The 20,424-nt window shown below is 44.9% G+C and overlaps 1 protein-coding gene across 1 annotated transcript in view; it reads left to right on the top strand.

Annotated features, from left to right (window-relative positions):
• Positions 1-20,056, top strand: part of LOC137504743 (uncharacterized) — a 40,164-nt gene extending 20,108 nt beyond the window's left edge. Inside the window, exons 2-4 of the mRNA XM_068233327.1 lie at positions 10,131-10,224; positions 19,143-19,198; positions 19,267-20,056. Coding sequence (XP_068089428.1) covers positions 10,131-10,224; positions 19,143-19,198; positions 19,267-20,056 — 940 coding nt within the window. The remainder of the gene's footprint in view (positions 1-10,130; positions 10,225-19,142; positions 19,199-19,266) is intronic.
• Positions 20,057-20,424: the final 368 nt, after the last annotated feature.

The raw sequence follows: 20,424 nt of genomic DNA, 5'->3' as shown, positions 1-20,424 counted from the left end.
CCAGACCTTCAACCTCTCTGTGATTGCCCTCACTCCAACCTGTGAGTAATCATTTATCCATTATCCAAGGCATATGCCCCAAGTGACTATTTTCCACATGTATTTTATTATTTATCATCTAACTCTAAAACAAGGAACTTTACTTAAAATAAATCTATGATCCGACTCTGTTTAGGAATGAAAGGAGTTTGCACAGATCCCCTTTGATCTCAGCATGATTCCAGAAGAAAAATCTATCTGAACAGGTCTATTGTCTCTAATGTCAACATACAAATACTCATCAAAGGACCTTTTCTCTGCCTGCCCTCTCAAGGAACAATTACAAATTAACACCTCACTAGCTCTCCTCTTAAAATCCTTTGGGATACTCAGGAAATGCAGAAGGGGAAGAGAGGGAGTGGATCAAAAAATAAACACCAGGGAAGCCACACCAGGCAAAGGATAACAAGTTTGACAGTGAAGCCTAAAAAACATAGTTGTCCCCAGAAAAGCTCAATCACAGCCACACTCTGCAATGCCAGGTCAATAAATAATAAGACTGCAACTATACATGACCTAATAGAGCTCTCTGATTTGACCTTTTTGACAGAGACCTGGCTTGGGAAACATGCAGGCCCAACTCTTGAAGCAACCGTGCCGACCAATTTTTCAGTCGTGCACTGTGAGAGACAAGTCCGCAAGGGTGGGGGAGTTGCCATATGCTTCAGATCCTCTTTGAACATAAGGCCCCTGCCCATAGGCCCCAACTGAAACCTTTGAATGTCTTGCAGCCCAACTGTCAGCAGAAGTAAACATCAACATATTGCTCATATACCGCCCCCCAAAAAATGGTCCAGCCTTTCTTAAAGAAATCTCTGAACTCTTATCCTGCCTAACAGTGGAACACCCCAGATGGATCATCCTGGGAGACTTCAATGCATGGGTGGATGATCACGCCTCACGCCTAGGAAGTGAACTACTTCTCATAATGAATGAACTGGGTTTCTCTCAGGCTGTCTACCTCCCCACCCACAAGAAAGGGCACACCCTGGATCTTATATTTCATTGTGGACTTTTGATATCACACATGGATATAAACCCAGTGGTATGGTCAGACCACCACACCATCCACTTCTCTCTGACAGCACCAGCGATAAAACACAGAGGGAAAGAACTCATAAAATACCGTTCTCTGAAAGATGTCTCACCCCAGCACGTTCAGAATATCCTCAACTTCGACGCATTAACCAATCATTGCGCAGACCCAGACTCCATGGTCCTGATGTACAACCATGCAGTGTCATCTGCCTATGACGCCCTTGCTCCAGTTCGCATTAAACGGTTTACACCACTTCACCATGCACGGTGTTTGACAGCTCACTAAAGGACCTAAAGAAAGAAGTGCGCAGACTAGAAAGGAAGTGGCGAAAATCTCAGAATTCAAAAGATAAACACACCCTTGTCTCTCACCTGGAAAGCTACCAAAATGCGATCACCAAGAAAAAATCCTCCTACCTATCACAGGAGATCGCAAAGGCCGCCAACAGACCAGCCCAGCTATTCCACACAGTTGATAGACTATGTAACCCATCCTGCCTAAAGCCTACTATAACTCCCTCAAAGGAGCTATGTGAGAAATTTGCTTGCTACTTTGCTAACAAAGTATCCTCTATTCGGTCTCTCATTCAGTCCACAGCACCCAAGACTAATGCAACTTAGTGTTGGGCGAACAGTGTTCGCCACTGTTCGGGTTCTGCAGAACATCACCCTGTTCGGGTGATGTTCGAGTTCGGCCGAACACCTGATGGTGCTCGGCCAAACCGTTCGGCCGCATGGCCGAACTAAGAGCGCATGGCCAAACGTTCCCCGAACGTTCGGCTAGCGCTGTGATTGGCCGAACGGGTCACGTGGTTCGGACCCGAACCCGCTCTGATTGGCCGAACGGTCACGTGGTTCGGGTAAATAAATACCCGAACCACGTCATATCTCCGCCATTTCTCTGTGGGTTTAGCTTTGGGTAGGCAGGCAGGGTAGTTCGCTCTCCAGCCACGCTAGCCAGGGTCCCCCCCAGTCATTGTGTGTCGCTGCTGGGAACAGTAGTACACCGCTCGCTCAGCCACACTATATATAGCATTGTTTACTGCCACTGTGTACCTCACTCAGCCACACTATATATAGCATTGTTTACTGCCACTCTGTGTACACCGCTCAGCCAGACTATATAGCATTGTGTGTACTGCCACTGTGTACCTCGCTCAGCCACGCTATATATAGCATTGTGTTTACTGCCACTCTGTGTACACCGCTCAGCCAGACTATATAGCATTGTGTGTACTGCCACTCTGTGTACACCGCTCAGCCAGACTATATAGCATTGTGTGTACTGCCACTCTGTGTACACGGCTCAGCCAGACTATATAGCATTGTGTGTACTGCCACTCTGTGTACACTGCTCAGCCAGACTATATAGCTTTGTGTGTACTGCCACTCTGTGTACACCGCTCAGCCAGACTATATAGCATTGTGTGTACTGCCACTCTGTGTACACTGCTCAGCCAGACTATATAGCATTGTTTACTGCCACTCTGTGTACACCGCTCAGCCAGACTATATAGCATTGTGTGTACTGCCACTCTGTGTACACCGCTCAGCCAGACTATATAGCATTGTGTTTACTGCCACTCTGTGTACACCGCTCAGCCACACTATATAGCATTGTTTACTGCCACTCTGTGTACACCGCTCAGCCAGACTATATAGCATTGTGTGTACTGCCACTCTGTGTACACCGCTCAGCCAGACTATATAGCATTGTTTACTGCCACTCTGTGTACACCGCTCAGCCACACTATATAGCATTGTTTACTGCCACTCTGTGTACACCGCTCAGCCACACTATATAGCATTGTTTACTGCCACTCTGTGTACACCGCTCAGCCACACTATATAGCATTGTGTGTACTGCCACTCTGTGTACACGGCTCAGCCAGACTATATAGCATTGTGTGTACTGCCACTCTGTGTACACTGCTCAGCCAGACTATATAGCATTGTTTACTGCCACTCTGTGTACACGGCTCAGCCACACTATGTAGCATTGTTTACTGCCACTCTGTGTACACCGCTCAGCCAGACTATATAGCATTGTGTGTACTGCCACTCTGTGTACACCGCTCAGCCAGACTATATAGCATTGTTTACTGCCACTCTGTGTACACGGCTCAGCCAGACTATATAGCATTGTTTACTGCCACTCTGTGTACACGGCTCAGCCACACTATATAGCATTGTTTACTGCCACTCTGTGTACACCGCTCAGCCAGACTATATAGCATTGTTTACTGCCACTCTGTGTACACGGCTCAGCCAGACTATATAGCATTGTTTACTGCCACTCTGTGTACACCGCTCAGCCAGACTATATAGCATTGTGTGTACTGCCACTCTGTGTACACCGCTCAGCCAGACTATATAGCATTGTTTACTGCCACTCTGTGTACACGGCTCAGCCACACTATATAGCATTGTTTACTGCCACTCTGTGTACACCGCTCAGCCAGACTATATAGCATTGTGTTTACTGCCACTCTGTGTACACCGCTCAGCCACACTATATAGCATTGCGTACTCTGCCAGTCAGTGTGTATATTGCTGGGATCAGTAATACTCCACTCACCGCCAACCACTATATGAGCTCACCATGAGTTCCTCAGAGATCTCCGCTGTGAGCAGCACTCCCAACAACAGCAACAGCCAACGCCCCACGCAAGCTATAACATCCACCCCAGCAGCCAGTGGTCAGCAGCAGCCCTCCCCGGAGGAGAACGTTGTGTCCATCGGTCCGTCGCCAGAGCGATTAATGAGGGCTGCCATTGAGGAGATGATGGGGCCTGATGTGGAGGAGGAGGTCTGGCTCAGGCCAGCATCCCAAGTTAATGTTGAGGACGATGAGGGGTCTGTGTCTGGGGATGTTGGGGTGGCAGAGGTGGTGGGTGGGTCAGACTCAGGAGAAGAGTTGTATGATGAGGATGATGATCGGGACCATCTGTATGTGCCTCAGAGTCCGACCCCGGAAAACATGTTGTATCGTGTGTTTAGGTACTAAAATCTGCGTTCCCAGTAGTGTTGGGCGAACAGTGTTCGCCACTGTTCGGGTTCTGCAGAACATCACCCCGTTCGGGGTGACTATATAGCAGACTATATAGCATTGTGTTTACTGCCACTCTGTGTACACGGCTCAGCCACACTATATAGCATTGTGTTTACTGCCACTCTGTGTCTGCTGGGAACAGTAGTACACCGCTCACCCGCCACTGTATAGCATTGTGCTCTGTGTCGCTGCTGTCAATAGTGGTACACCGCTCACCCACCACTGTATAGCATTTCTGTACTGCCACTGTACTGCTGCCAGTCAGCGTGTACTTTAAGGATAAGTGAAATGAGGAAGAAATCTGGTGAAAGAGGGAGGGGCAAGGGAAGAGGTGTTTCCCCTGACGGTTCACGTACAGGCCACAGGGGAGCACCGAAGAAAACCCACTCAATACCGCCCATGTTGTCCAGGACAACCACCCTCACAGATCCAAAAGAACAGGACCAGATAATTACTTGGATGACCTCTCAAGCGTCCAGCAGTGGGTTAAGCAGCACCAGCACATCACGCACGAGGTCCGAGTCCTCAGCCAATTACAAGGAGCCAGTGGGCACAAAGCTGACACAACCGGCAGCGACACCATGCACACAACTGCCAGATAACCAGACGACGTTGGAGTGAGCTGCGCAGAGGTTGTTCTGGGGAGCTCTACTCCACGGCGGCGGCCCCCCACAATGACGTATGACGAGTTTGAGGAGATGGAAGAGGATGGTATGGACAATGTGGACATAGACCCAGATTTTGTTTGTGAACGAGAACATCGCCGTCGTAGCAGCAGCACAGATGAGTCTGTTGAAGAACCCACTGCTGCACGAGTTCGCCTTGTGCCACAAGGTAGGCGGCGCGCAATTTCAGGCACCACAAGCGTGGAAGTTCAAGTGAGAGGCAAAAGAGGCGCAAACAGAAATCGCCAGCAAGGCAGGTGCTCCAAAGTCTGGGCTTTCTTTGAAGACTGCACTGAGGATGTTACCATGGCGATTTGTAAGGTGTGCAAGACCCGCCTGAGCAGGGGGAAAAGTATTAACAACCTCTCCACCACCAGCATGAGCCGCCACATGCTATCCAAACATCCCACTCTGTGGGCAAACGCGGCAGGACAGGGTACCACCAGCAACACTGCCTCCCTTGGGTTCACCAGACTCACCACCAGACCCGCCTCAGCAGCAGCAGTAGCCCAGCCATTGCGTGGTTCACAACATTCACAAACATCAGACGACGCTGACACTGTCACTTTCCGGAGTAGTGCTCTTGAGGTCTCCCAGTGTTCATCAAACACAACAACCAACAGCCCTTCGGTGTGCAGCCCTACGGTTCAGTTGTCTGTCTCGGAGATGTTTGAGCGCAAGAGGAAATTGCCAGCAAATGACCCCCGGGCCGTGGCAGTAACAGCCAGCATAGCCAAGCTTCTGGCCTGCAAAATGCTGCCATATCGAGTGGTGGAGACAAACAGCTTCAAGGGCATGATGTCAGTGGCCATCCCACGTTACGTGGTTCCCAGCCGCTACCACTTTGCGCGCTTGTGATACAAGTCTGAAGAGTCTGTGTGAATGACTGGCTGTTAGGTAAGAAACACATTAGCAAGCTAGTCTGTAGGCAGATAGGACATATTTTGATCTTTTAGTAGTGATGCACCATTCTCCATAAGAAAACCATTGACAGAAGAACAAAAGGTTACTGCAAGTTATAAAAACATACGGCTGTGCGCTGTGTTCACGCGGTTATCACGAGGGATGAATCATACTTCCACGTTGTGGATAGGCTGAAGGACGAACCCACCCAGTCACAACAAGTACTGAGCATGCGTGGCACGTGATATGGTTATATAACATTGTGTTGCAATAAGCGCGTAACCCTGAATTAACTGTTTCAGGGAATGCGCAACTTAACTAGAACTAGTTCTATTTATGAAAATATTGACTATAAGTCATCCAACCATAGTGAAGCTCATGCCTGTGCATCCCCAGGATGCAATAGGGAAAATGGGTGGAGCTATGAGTATAAGAAAGAGAGATTTCCCTTGCTCTGATGGGACTCTCCACTACTGACGAGTTGTGTGATGTTGTGTATGCGCTGCCTCCTGACGATCGCTGGTCCCCCGATACGGAGTGATGATGCAATATCCGGTAATGTATTGATTCTTTACTCTATTACTTATCCCTGATTCACTGCTATACCTGTAAATAATGTAAATAATTGAATAAATATCCTAATACAGTGTGAAGCCGTAAGCTATGTATTTACCTAGTCTGTGTGCTAGTGTGAGTCGAGTGTGAGGCCTTAGCAACGCCAAAAACATAGCATTACATAAATGGCGACGAGGATGACTTTTGACCTCTGAAATATATTGCCTATGATTCTGTGGGTCTCTGGGTGTAATTTTGCAAAATTTGGCATTTTGCCAGTTAGTGGGGCAATTAATATAAATCTTTGTAAAATTGCCCCTGTATGGTATATTGACTTGATACTTGACATGTATATATCTTAGGACAGATTACAGGTGTGGGCAAAGTTTGGAGTCAGTAGCTCCTCCCACTTAGTTTCAAGTCAAGATATCTTTTGAACTAAGCAAAATTTACCTGTGGGAAGTTTGACCATTGGTGTCTAGAAGTTGAGGGGCACCTCTGGTCAAAGCCACGCCCAGTTGGCAGTGTGCCAAAAGTAAGGCAATATGTTTAAGAAAAAGGCCAAATGCCTAAAAGAACCTGCGGAGATCCCCGGCTGGACCGAGTCTCCGTATAATATTATAGCAGTGGAATTAGCTAGCCATGGGTTGGCAGAATCATGGGATAAGCAGTTAAAAGAATCAGAACCGGTTGATTTAGTTCAAGTACTTGAAAAACTCCCTGCCAAGGTAGGTGATGCAGTTACCCTAGCTAGAAGGAGCTGGGTGTTGGCCTCTGCATATCGTGGTGTGCACAAGCGATTGCAGAAGGCGTTCCAGGATCAAGAAAAGGCGGAACAGGCTCAACTTGAGGTTGAGGGACGCTGCCTGATGCTGGAATATAGTGGTTCCCCGTTAAAGCGGGTGATGTTGTTGCTCTCTCTAGATGTAGATAAGACTCTAGGGGGGGTTCCCCGTTGAAGCGGGTGATGTTGTTGCTCTCTCTAGATGTAGATAAGACTCTAGAGGGGGGCCCTGTTAAGGCGGGGCATGATGTCGCTCTCAGGCGGCATAGTGGGATGTTGTTGACAGCTTATAGAAAGCTTCAACAAAGATTGTGTAGGTTGAAAGAATCAGAATCCCTCAATGTTGTTACTTTACTTGAGGGTATTCCTGTTGGAAAAAGGCTAGTCCTGTTAGAAAAAGGAACTAGAGTAGGATGACAGAGTGATAGTTGCACAAGTGTCATCACAGGCAGCTGCAGATAAATACCAACATGTAACAGAATCTGCAGCTGGTAAAATAAATGTACTGGAGGAAGTAGCTGGGGAAGAGGCTCCTGTGATGACACATTTTGGATTGTTATCAGTGGAGCAGGGAGCTTCTGTAAATAAAAGGAAGCCAAACTCTGCCACTGATCATTGCACAAGAAATAGGACAATGTGCATTGAACTGGAATTGGAAGTGTTTAGCACAAATGTATTTTGTTCCATTTGAAAAGATTAGGAATAGCTGGGAACTTTCTTTAGGTTGTTACTGCTGTTTTTGTCCCTCTTAAGGAAAACCCCATATTTTTAATGATAAAATATGGATGGGAAAAAGGGGCAGAGAGTAACCTGACAGTGAATCTCAGCTTTTACTACTACGGTTTTTAATACAGTCTGTGTCTTTGTTGGTAGATTTCGGAGTATAATCTTGGAGTGCTGTGTTTAAACTTGTAAAGCAAATTCCTTAAAGTGACAGTATCTGACTGCACTGGCAGAATTGAAATGGTAATATAATCTGGACAAGACAGGTGGGTTAACATTGTTGTTTCTAGTGAATGTTTTATATGGTGAATCCGTTATAGCGAGTCCTGATTAATCGTGTATTCATATGTCTGGTTTTTGTTTAATTGAATGCATAGAGGAATGTTTTTTAAAAAAAAATGCATTTGTGCACGGGAGGTGAGTGCTCCTAGGGAATGTGTGTGAGCCAGTGAGTGTTTGAGATGCTGCTCTCCTCAACTGGGGGTGCTTGGCAAGCATTATTTTTTTTCATTCAGGAGTACATGCTGTAAAAAAAAATATTGACCTTTAACTCTTACTTCATGGGATATGCGTCTTGTTTGATAAAATAAATGGTTAAAGAGGTGAGAAATAGTAAAGCAACTTTCTTGTGTGTGTGTGCGTTGTGTGTTTGGTGCAGCACTGTGCGTTGTGCTGGGTTTTGCTAGAACTTCCAAATCCCTGCAAATGCTCATTTTTTTTTTTTTTGGGTTACAGGGTTAAATGTGATTATGGTGTCACGGTGACATCTCTGCCAGCAATTTTTCCCCTGGTTTCTAGCTATAATTGTGCAGGAGTGAAATTGTTTACCTGTTGAGCTAAGAAAGCTAGATTAGATGAGACCGTGTGAAAGAAATAGAATTGTGAAGTCTATTATGGCAATGTAGAATGAAAATATTGCGTAATTAGACTGGAAAACCTTTTTATATAATATGCCTGTGTCTCTGCGTCTATTCAGAGTTTTTTTTTTTTTTTTTTTTAGCACTGCACATGTGCAGGGAGGGGCGCAGAAACACAGGGGAAAAGTTGAGGGAGGATAGGGCCAGAGGCGGCTAGCGTGTGCGCAACGGTGTATGAGGGCACGCGCGTGGCGGGTGCATGTGCACAGCGGGCACATGCATGCGCAGCGAAAGGCCTAGCTTGTTTTTTTTTTTAAACGGGCTAAGGTCATTAGTTACTAAATGAGATTTGTTTGTCTTGCAGAGAAATGTCTGGTTTCTCTAGGGTTGAATGTTGTACTGATTAGCTGAATGGCGTGAAGTGGCAGAATGTGTTGATGATGAAGTGTGAATTGAGTTGTTTCTAATGAATTGTATGAAGTTTGCTTTGAGACCTTACTGATATAGTGTATTATATGTTTAAGAATACCTCTGTTAAAGATGCTAGAATGTATGCATATGCTAGTTTAGAATAATACAAACAAACTGTGAAGATGACAGATTTTTGTTTATACCAGAAACTAGCTGGTGGGGTGGTTAAAGTAGAAACGATTTCTTATTGAAAAATGCATAAGGATGCTGTAGCTCCATATAGGGGAAAACCTGTATCAGCTGGGTTGGATTTGCATGCTTTAGAAGTTGTTATCATTAACCCCTCACAGGTTACAACCATTCCCACAGGTATAGGATGTAAAATACCTGACTAACATTATGGGCAAATAGCTACCCAATTCAGTTTTGCTCAGAAAGGAGCTATAGTAATAGGAGGAGTAATTGACTCCGACTATCAAGAATAAATTAAAGTGATCATGATTAACCTGGGAAATAGTGAGTTAATTATTGGAAAAGGAGAGAGGATGGGTTAAAGTTTTTAGGGGAGGACACTGTGTATACACAGGCCAAAGAGTTGTATAGCCCAGGTTCTCCTGAGGGCCCTTTTACACTTAATGCGTTGGTATGCATTAGTATGCATACAATTTTGTTGTTTGTTTTTTCTTGTTTTTTGTTGTTTTTTTCCCAATGGCGATGCATTGTGAATAGACTTCAATGTTTTTTCAGTGTATAGTGTGAAAGAGGCCATAGGGGGACACGGACGCTGGACTGTACATCAGTTGTTATTTTGATTACAGTTAACAGCAGCTGATTAAGTGTAAAGGGACCCTAATTCCTTTATTTGTAGAGAGGAAAGCCATCAGTAAAGGGTGATGAATATTTTGGTTCTACTAATACAGTAAATGTTGGAGCTAAAATGTGGGTCAGAATCCCCAAGGACCGCCTCCTCCAGCAGATGTGATTGCAGTAAGCAAGGACCGAACTCTGCTGGTAATGAGGCCAGAACAGAAAAAGTGGGAATATATCCCACAGGAAAAATGTTATTTGCAAGAATAAGTCACACTTGTTTGGGTTTTTTGCAGATTGATCTCCATGTCTATGGCATTGTCCTTGGAATCCTTGGTATCGTGTGGTTGGAAAGCTGTTGCGTTAGTGCATGGACTTCAGGTATTCGAGTAACCGATACAGGGGATCCACGGTGACTTTCGTGTGGGGAAATAAAACCAAGAGTTGTCTACAGAGAAACTTTACCGGTAATGCTAGGCAAGCATGTGACGTTCTCAATGTTACTTTCAATGGAACATGTCTCGGTGGGGCCTACTTTGATATTTGTGGATATGATGGATGCTAAAGTGGACCCTGGGCATATAAAGAGACTACCTTCCACTTGTGTAAAGGCCTAAAAGACTGTGATTCATGCTAAAATCACGTTTCCAGCTGCCATAAACGGTTCTAAACCACACCAAATACGGAGAGAGTGGTATGACACTTTGTTAGGAGGATATGGGACATTGACTGGAACTCTTAATAGTTTTGATATTGAAACATTAGCAAATAGATTGCATAACGTTGGAAGTAAAATAAATGATGTCTTAACTTTACAAGCTAAATGGATGCCAACTATATGGGCGCCATTTAAAATTACAAGTTAAAATAGATGATGATTTGCTTGATTTAATTAACGCAAGTGCCTCTGTTATGTATGAAACAGATGTTAATATAACTAGAATTGTAAACTGGACTATCTGTTCCATGCAAACCTTACAACAGCAACAACAGAGAGTTATTTCAAACTATGTTGTGGACTGGAAATGAGGAGGTTTGGAGGACCGTGTTCAGTTCCATGATAAGAACTGATCACTGGATAGATATCAAAGCACCTAAAGTGATGTGCAATGATACATTTTGCATGGGACAATTAACACTTTACAATGTTACTAAAAGTAGTATAATATGTAAGTATGTTATTTTGCCATTATTAATTGGGCCAGAAGGTGATCAGCACTTCTGGGTTCCTACGTTTTATGGACAGGTTATTGATGACAACAACAGAACAGATGATTTGACTTTTTGTGATAATACTTTAAACAGTAAAATATGTAAGTTACAGTCTACTGCATATGAACCTTGTTTGTTACAGAACACTGTAAACAAATGTGGGCGGACCATAATGCCTATAACATACCGCTGGATGGTGGAAATAACACCTCAAGTGGTATGTGTAGTGACAGATCGTCAGGTGGTCCCTAAAATGAGGGTGCCTTTTGCAGGATGTATACACAATATCACTGTATTCCAATGGGAAAATGAAACTTTTATGTTGATGCCTGATATAGCGTTAACTACAAAGGTTTCCTGGCAAGGCCAAGGTTTGGAAGTTCCCAATTGGGATCTAAACCTGACTAAACTAAAGCGGATTGTTGAAAAATCTAACGGAAGTGAAAAAGTGCTATTAAAAAGTTGAATAGAAGTATAATCGTACACCAGCTCAGTACTGCCATGATTGCAAACAAAATTGTTAAAGTGGGCTCTGCCATAGCAGATGCCACCTCTCACCATTGGTGGGATGTATTTATGGGTTATTCGCCATCAGCAGAAACAATGATGAAGTGTATAGTTCATCCTATTTTTTGATTGTAATGATTGTTATAGTTATCCTATCCAGATGGAACTGGTATGTGGCATATGGGATCTGTTGTAAGAGGAAAAAAGTTGTCATGGTTTCATATGTTAATGGTCATCACTAAGGACCGAATGTGATACAAGTCTGAAGAGTCTGTGTGAATGACTGGCTGTTAGGTAAGAAACACATTAGCAAGCTAGTCTGTAGGCAGATAGGACATATTTTGATCTTTTAGTAGTGATGCACCATTCTCCATAAGAAAACCATTGACAGAAGAACAAAAGGTTACTGCAAGTTATAAAAACATACGGCTGTGCGCTGTGTTCACGCGGTTATCACGAGGGATGAATCATACTTCCACGTTGTGGATAGGCTGAAGGACGAACCCACCCAGTCACAACAAGTACTGAGCATGCGTGGCACGTGATATGGTTATATAACATTGTGTTGCAATAAGCGCGTAACCCTGAATTAACTGTTTCAGGGAATGCGCAACTTAACTAGAACTAGTTCTATTTATGAAAATATTGACTATAAGTCATCCAACCATAGTGAAGCTCATGCCTGTGCATCCCCAGGATGCAATAGGGAAAATGGGTGGAGCTATGAGTATAAGAAAGAGAGATTTCCCTTGCTCTGATGGGACTCTCCACTACTGACGAGTTGTGTGATGTTGTGTATGCGCTGCCTCCTGACGATCGCTGGTCCCCCGATACGGAGTGATGATGCAATATCCGGTAATGTATTGATTCTTTACTCTATTACTTATCCGTGATTCACTGCTATACCTGTAAATAATGTAAATAATTGAATAAATATCCTAATACAGTGTGAAGCCGTAAGCTATGTATTTACCTAGTCTGTGTGCTAGTGTGAGTCGAGTGTGAGGCCTTAGCAACGCCAAAAACATAGCATTACAGCGCTCTGCAGTGCCTGAGTTGCATGAGCACGTGGTCAGCAAAATAACCCGAAGCTTGAAGAATGCCGTTGCCTGCAAGGTTCACCTCACCACTGACACCTGGACGAGTGCGTTCGGCCAGGGTCGATACATCTCCCTTACCGCACACTGGGTGAACCTTGTGGAGCCTGGCAGCGATTCCTCACCTGCTACGGCGCGGGTGTTGCCCACGCCGCAAACAGCTGCACCGCCGTCCCTCCCACTGGATAACAACAGCAGCACCTACCTCTCTGACTCCTTCTCCTCCAACGCATCTCAAAGCTGTACCTCATCCGGAAACGCTAACCCAGCACCAGCAGCAGTAGGATCGTGGAAGCAGTGCAGCACAGCTGTTGGCATGCGTCAGCAAGCGTTGCTGAAGCTGATCTGCCTTGGGGATAAGCAGCACACAGGGGAGGAAATTTGGAGGGGAATAAAGGAACAGACGGATTTGTGGCTGGCACCGCTGGACCTGAAACCGGGCATGAAGCTAGACACCTGGCACGAACTGGCAATGTACGCAATAGAGGTGCTGGCTTGCCCGGCAGCCAGCGTTATGTCGGAACGCTGTTTCAGTGCTGCCAGAGGCATCGTCACAGATCGGCGTATCCGCCTCTCCACAGAAAATGCAGACCGTCTGACTCAAATTAAAATGAATCAATCCTGGATTGGAAACGACTACGCAACACTCCAGGACCCCAACCAAGTAACATGACCAATGAACATCTGGGATGGTTTAGCGTTTCCGGTCCCTGTTTATTGAACCTCTCATCTGTATTACATTTATGACTGCATGGCGGCAAAAAGCATTGCTGCTATATCCGCACGCTTTTTGTCCTCATGCAAGGCCTGTGTTGTTGTGTCTCAAAAAGCATGGCCTTCTCCTCCTGTGCCTGCTCCTGTTCCATCACGTGTGCTGCTGCTGCTGGGTTAGCGTTGCCGGTCCCTGTTCATGGAACCTCTTATCTTTATTACATTTATGACTGCATGGCGGTACAAAGCATGCTATCCGCACGCTTCTTGTCCTCATGCAAGGCCTGGGTTGTTGTGTCTCAAAAAGCGTGGCCTTCTCCTCCTGCGCCTCCTCCTGTTCCATCACATCTGCTGCTGCTGCTGCTGCTGCTGGGTTAGCGTTGCCGGTGACGGTCCCTGTTTATGGAACCTCTTATCTTTATTACATTTATGACTGCATGGCGGTAAAAAGCATGCTATCCGCACGCTTCTTGTCCTCATGCAAGGCCTGGGTTGTTGTGTCTCACAAAGCGTGGCCTTCTCCTCCTGCGCCTCCTCCTGCTCCATCACGTCTGCTGCTGCTGGGTTAGCGTTGCCGCGTGGTCCCTGTTTATTGAACCACTTATCTTTATTACATTTATGACTGCATGGTGGTAAAAAGCATGCTATCCGCACGCTTCTTGTCCTCATGCAAGGCCTGGGTTGTTGTGTCTCAAAGCGTGGCCTTCTCCTCCTGCGCCTCCTCCTGTTCCATCACGTCTGCTGCTGCTGGGTTAGCGTTGCCGCGTGGTCCCTGTTTATTGAACCACTTATCTTTATTACATTTATGACTGCATGGCGGTAAAAAGCATGCTATCCGCACGCTTCTTGTCCTCATGCAAGGCCTGGGTTGTTGTGTCTCAAAGCGTGGCCTTCTCCTCCTGCGCCTCCTCCTGTTCCATCACGTCTGCTGCTGCTGGGTTAGCGTTGCCGGCGCGTGGTCCCTGTTTATTGAACCTCTTATCTTTATTACATTTATGACTGCATGGCGGTACAAAGCATGCTATCCGCACGCTTCTTGTCCTCATGCAAGGCCTGGGTTGTTGTGTCTCACAAAGCGTGGCCTTCTCCTCCTGCGTCTCCTCCTCCTGTTCCATCACGTGTGCTGCTGCTGGTGCTGGGTTAGCGTTACCGGTCCCTTTTCCTGGAACCTCTTCTCTGTATTACATTTATGACTGCATGGCGACAAAAAGCATGTTACCTGTGCAAAGAAACATGACATTTTCCACATTTAAAAGACAGTTTTTCCTTTGAAACTTTACAATCAATTTTCTCAAAAACTATAAGCTCTTTTTCAAATATTTTTTTTCCCTCTTGTACCCACTCCCAAGGTGCACATACCCTGCTAATTTGGGGTATGTAGCATGTAAGGAAGCTTTACAAAGCACGAAAGTTCAGGTCCCCATTGACTTCCATTATGTTCGGAGTTCGGCGCGAACACCCGAACATCGCGGCGATGTTCGGCGAACGTTCGTGAACCCGAATATCTAGGTGTTCGCCCAACACTAATTTGCAACTCCTGGAAATAGCTGCAAAAACAACCTAACACTAACACCCTGGACTGACTTCAAAAGTATTAGTGAGGAAGAGATCTCAGCCATCCTCTGCCGCCTCCGCCAGACAACCTGCGACCTGGACCCTGGACCAACTAAACATATGCTGAAATGTCCTGACCTGCTTGGCCCAGCATTTCACAAAATAGTAAATTGCTCTCTGCAAGCAGGGAGGTTTCCTACCTCTTTAAAAGAAGGAATCATCAAGCCCCTTCTTAAAAAACCTTCCATGGATCCAGATGCAATGAGCAGCTACAGACCTGTCTCCAACCTCCCCTTCTTAGGTAAAGTTATTGAAAAGGCTGTCTATCTGCTACTTGAAACCAGGCTGTCAGTAAACAACATCCTGGACCCTCTACAATCTGGCTTTAAGAAACACCACAGCTGTGAAACAGCCCTCATCCAAGTCTGCAACGACCTGCTCATGGCAAGGGACAGAGGGGAATGCTCCATCCTAATCCTGTTGGATCTCTCAGCGGCTTTTGATACAGTTGACCATGAAATCCTGCTTAACAGACTGCAGGAGTACTGTGGCATCAGTGGATCAGTCCTCCAGTGGTTCAGATCATTCCTGACTGACAGAACACAGAGAGTATCCCTAGGACCTATAATGTCCAAACCTGCACCTCTACAATTCGGAGTGCCACAAGGACAGGATCAATCCTATCCCCTCTGCTGTTTGCAATCTACATGTTGCCACTCGGTACACTTATCCAACAACATGGCCTGACGTACCACTGCTACGCCGATGACACACAGCTATACCTGTCCTTCAAACCTGGTGGAACAGACCCTACTCCAAAAATAAACTCTTGCTTAGCTGAGCTACAGGCATGGATGAATGATAACTGGTTGAAACTGAATGCTGACAAAACTGAGGTCCTCTTTGTCCAAAGCCAGTGTTCGCCATCAAAACAGCTCTATCCTAAAGCAACACCAATCAGGATTGGGAATTCGGACATAAACAGCTCCAACCTTGTGCGCAGCCTTGGCGTACTAATCGATGGGGATTTAAGTTTCAGAAACCAAATTTCATCTGTAGTTAAATCTTCCTACTTTCATCTGAAGAACATTGCAAAGATTAAACATCTGATTCCCCCAGAGGATCTTCCAACCCTAGTTCACGCCTTCATCACATCACGGCTGGATTACTGCAATGCCCTTTATGCTGGCCTCCCCAAAAAGGACCTGCGTCGCCTGCAATTAGTGCAGAATGCTGCCGCCAGATTGCTAACAAACCAGCCTCGCCACTGTCACATTACACCGATCCTTCGCTCACTGCACTGGCTACCAGTAGAATGGAGAATACTCTTCAAGATTGGACTGCTGACATTCAAATCCTTGCACAATCTGGGCCCTGGATACTTGAAGGACTTGCTGAAGCCACACCTCTCACAACCTCAGATCAGCTAGTTCTATAAACTTGGTCACTCCCAGAGTGCACCTCAAAAAATCTGGAGATAGAGCCTTCTGTCATGCTGCCTCTACTCTTTGGAACTCCCTGCCACACCCAGTAAAGACAGCACCATCCCTGGAGCTATTCAAATCCAGACTGAAAAGCCACCTGTTTAGCCTGGCATTTCCGGACTTATAAAATTCTTCCTCTGTACCACAATGGTCTGAGCCATGCTTATGCGCTTTGAGTCCTATGGGAGAAAAGCGCTCTACAAATGTTATTTGTTGTTGTTGTTGTTGTTGTTGTTTTTGTGTAGCAGATTTGAAATATTGTTACAGTACAGCTGTTACTGAACAGCTTCTTTAACAAAAACGCCTGGAAAACTTCTCTGATCTAGCGTTTTTCAGAGCTGTTTTCCACTTTCCTATACTGTAAAATTGAGGCAGAAACGCCTCAGAAATCTAAGAAATGCTGCACGGCAGCAGTTTGCGTTTGGTGGAAAAATGAACCGCTCTGGGGTGCACCATCCCATTCACTTTCATTAGCCAAGCGGTTTTCCCCCTGCAAGCGTTTTAAAAAACGCTTCAGAACCGCTCTGGTGTGCACCAGCCCTAGCACAGGTTTTTTTCCTCTTCAAAACCAGAGCAATTTTCACATCCCATTCATTCACCAATAACTTTATGGCTACTTATCACACTGAAATTATCTATATATTATTATTTGCAGGACAAACTAGGGTTTCTTTGAGCAGTAATTTTTGCTAAGAATACATTTATTTTATATGCATTTTGCAGAGAAGAACAAGAAAAATTTACCATTTCTCAGCTTTTAGCCATTATAGTTTAAAATAAAATGTGTTATTGATGATGAAATAGACACATTTGTCCCAGTTATTACAACGTTTAAATTGTGCCCCAAGTACAATGTATGGTGATTATATTTTTGGGAGAAATAAAGGTTTATTTTTTTCCATAGTTACATAGTTATTTGGGTTGAAAAAAGACATACATCCATCGAGTTCAACCAGTTCGTTTTTTTTTATATTAGAACAATAGTTACAAGCCTTTATCTACAAAAGCAACAGTAATATACCCTCATTATATACATATTAAGAAGACCCTAAGGTAACTTTTTATGCATTTTTTTTTAATGATGTCATTTTTTTTAACAAGTGCTCTATTTTAGTGACTATGGAGTAGAGGTGGAAGGTGTTAAAAAATAATACAAATGTATTTAATTTTTCTATGTAAAAGTGTAATCTTGTATTTGGGTGTTCTATAAATAGAAGACAGAACCAAGTGTTTACATGTGCTATTTATGTCGTTTTTTTTTTTTAAATCCACAATCGACACCGCACCGATGGATTACAATAGATGTGCAGAAATCGTCTTTGGAGTCACAAGACACAGCAATGTAGGTTCATCAGATTCGCACCATCTAAAAAGTTTTATCATGTTTTAAGGAGCATTACTTAATAAAGACTTTTTAGATGGTGCGAATCTGATGAACCTACGTTTTTTTTTTTTTAAATCAGAGCTTGAGCTCTGATTCATCACAGGCACAGTGATTGGGTTTGAGAACAGCTGTCTCTCATGCCCTGATTATGGAGGGACAGGACTGCGGCGAATGTGACTGGGAGAGATGCGACGATCGTTAGTGGCTGTGGAAAGTAAACAGTATGCATATCTACGCCCCTGAGCCTGAAGTAAAGTATACAGGGGTGTAGATATGTGCAGCAAGGGCGATGATATGCATAGCAAGGGCGATGAAGTGGTTAAATGTACACACTTGCGTCATCTGTCTGCAGATTAGGCCTGCAGACGAGTGGTTGCTCTTCCTACTTGCTTGAGCACGCAGAGCCCCCCTCTGTGCACATGCCTGCTTCTAAGCCCCGATGTGAACAGCACTATCCTACCTAATAAAACCCCTGTCTCTGCGTCCCATGTCCGTGTGCATGTGCCATAGGGACAGCCGTTGCTCGGACGGGAGCAGTAAAGCAAGGGGGCCCTCTGGGCGTGTGTGCACACGCGGGCGCTCGCATGCACACTGACAGGTGGCGGCGGTGACGGACCTAGAGCCTGTTATTAAACGATATAATTGCATCATGTTAGCAATGCAATTAAATTATATGACGCAACTGCATAGCTTCCTACTGTCCCTCTTTTGGAAGGACAGTCCTTCTTTGGGAACCCAATCCCTCTGACCCTCTTTCTTCCTCATTTGTCCCTCTTTTAGGACTATACAGATCAATGGGCTTGATTCATTAAGCTGCACTGCTTTAGCTGCTTAATGTGAAGGAAAGGCCGCTAATACACGCTCTATATAGCAGTTCTTGCTGCTATGTAAGGAGCGGGCCTTCCTTAGTTACGCACCTTGCTTACATAGCATCACTATTAACATTAAATGTGGGTGGTCCTGTGAAGTATTGCTACTGTGATACTTTACTAGCGGCCGCTAATATGTCAATTAACATGTTAATTAACATGGTAGTGGCTGCTGGTGAAGTATCGTGGTAGCGATACGTCACAGGACCGCCCGCATTTAAAGTTATGCATGATGCTATGTAAGCAAGGCGCGTAACTAAGGAAGATAGTGCACATTCCTTACATAGCAGAAAGCGCTGTAGAGCATGCATTAGCAGCCACTGCTTTACAGAAAGCTGCCACTACGGGGAACCGGAGGATCGTTCCAGGACAGCACGGTCACAGGGCGGCTGCAGGGGGCTGGCAGAAGCCCCAGGTAAGTGAAACTATTTTTTTCCTTTTTAGTTTAGGTTCACTTGAATGCCCTGCCTAGTTTTTCATTGTGTTATAGAGAGACTGTAAATCAGTCACAAATGTCCCTAACCCTGAAGGAGCTTATTATGTACGGTAATGTTATCTGTTAATTCAGCAGCAAATCTGCATGTGGTAAATAGGAATTTCATTATTTGTTTCAGGTTTGTGTGCTCAGATTGTGATCGTTCCTGGGGTTCTTCAAAGGTGCATATTACATTCTATCTCAGACTGCACAGAGGAATCGGCCAAGTAAAGATGCACATCTTCGGGCAAAAGTGCAAAATGTGTCTTACTGCAATATATGAGAGGCCTACATTTACAGACGAGAACATTGAGATAGTTATTAGCCACTTGGTTAATCGCATATGCCAGAAATATTATGGTTTGCCCACATCCAGTTCTCCAAGGGACTTTGTGAAAGATACACGGGAAGAAGGTCCTCATCAATCCAACAACTGTGAAGCCTGTGCCAAGGGAATCTGTAAATATTCCATAGACAATAATCCAAAAACACAAACAACGACCAAATACCAATACACATATACTTATGAGCCGCCGAGTGTCTCACAACCTCGCCAATCAAGCTACTGGGCCGAACCTTTTGGAAGAGATTTAGACGACGTGTCTGAGAGAAGCTGCAGCACACACTGCTTTAAATGTATAATTTTGTTGTCACAAAATGCATCTGCTGGCGAATTTCCTGAACTATTGATGAACTTCCTCCATTTCGCCAGCAGATGTCATCTGTGTCCTCAGAGTTTGAAACTGCTTGAAGTATCCTCTGCCACCAGCAGAGGTCTCACTCACAAGAACTGTGATTGCAGATTTAATGAGGGCAGCTCTGTGATCACCTGGACTCTGTCATCTGACTTTCTTGGACACTATTTAAGCTGCCTTAAGAGACCACTCTGTGCTAGCTCATCAAAGTCAGTTCCTGATCCTGAGTCCTAGCCTTCCTGTCTTGCTCAGCTTTGTATCTGTAATTATCGTGTTTGACCTGTTTTCTGTATTCGACTAACCCTTTGCCTAGCGATTGTATCTTGTTTGTATCTCTGGTTTGACCCTGCATGTATGACGTTCCGTTGCCTGCCGATTATAATTCTGATGCTCTGCCTTTGTATATAATGTATATGATTCTCATGTGTATATAGTAGTCAGGTTTGGGGTTCAGTGTGCACACTATATTGTTATGCTTGGATACCTTTGCATATTATCCTATATGCAGGGGGTCCATAGCATCTGCAATACCTGATAGATTCTGCTTATTTGTTAGATTCCAGTTGCACCATTGCTGTTATTACTTGCCTGACGTCTGCATG

This window comes from Hyperolius riggenbachi, chromosome 4 (assembly GCF_040937935.1).
Source record: "Hyperolius riggenbachi isolate aHypRig1 chromosome 4, aHypRig1.pri, whole genome shotgun sequence".
In the NCBI taxonomy this organism is placed as follows: Eukaryota; Metazoa; Chordata; class Amphibia; order Anura; family Hyperoliidae; genus Hyperolius; species Hyperolius riggenbachi.
The sequence above is the reverse complement of the archived record's forward strand: the minus strand, read 5'-3'. Positions and strand labels throughout refer to the sequence as shown.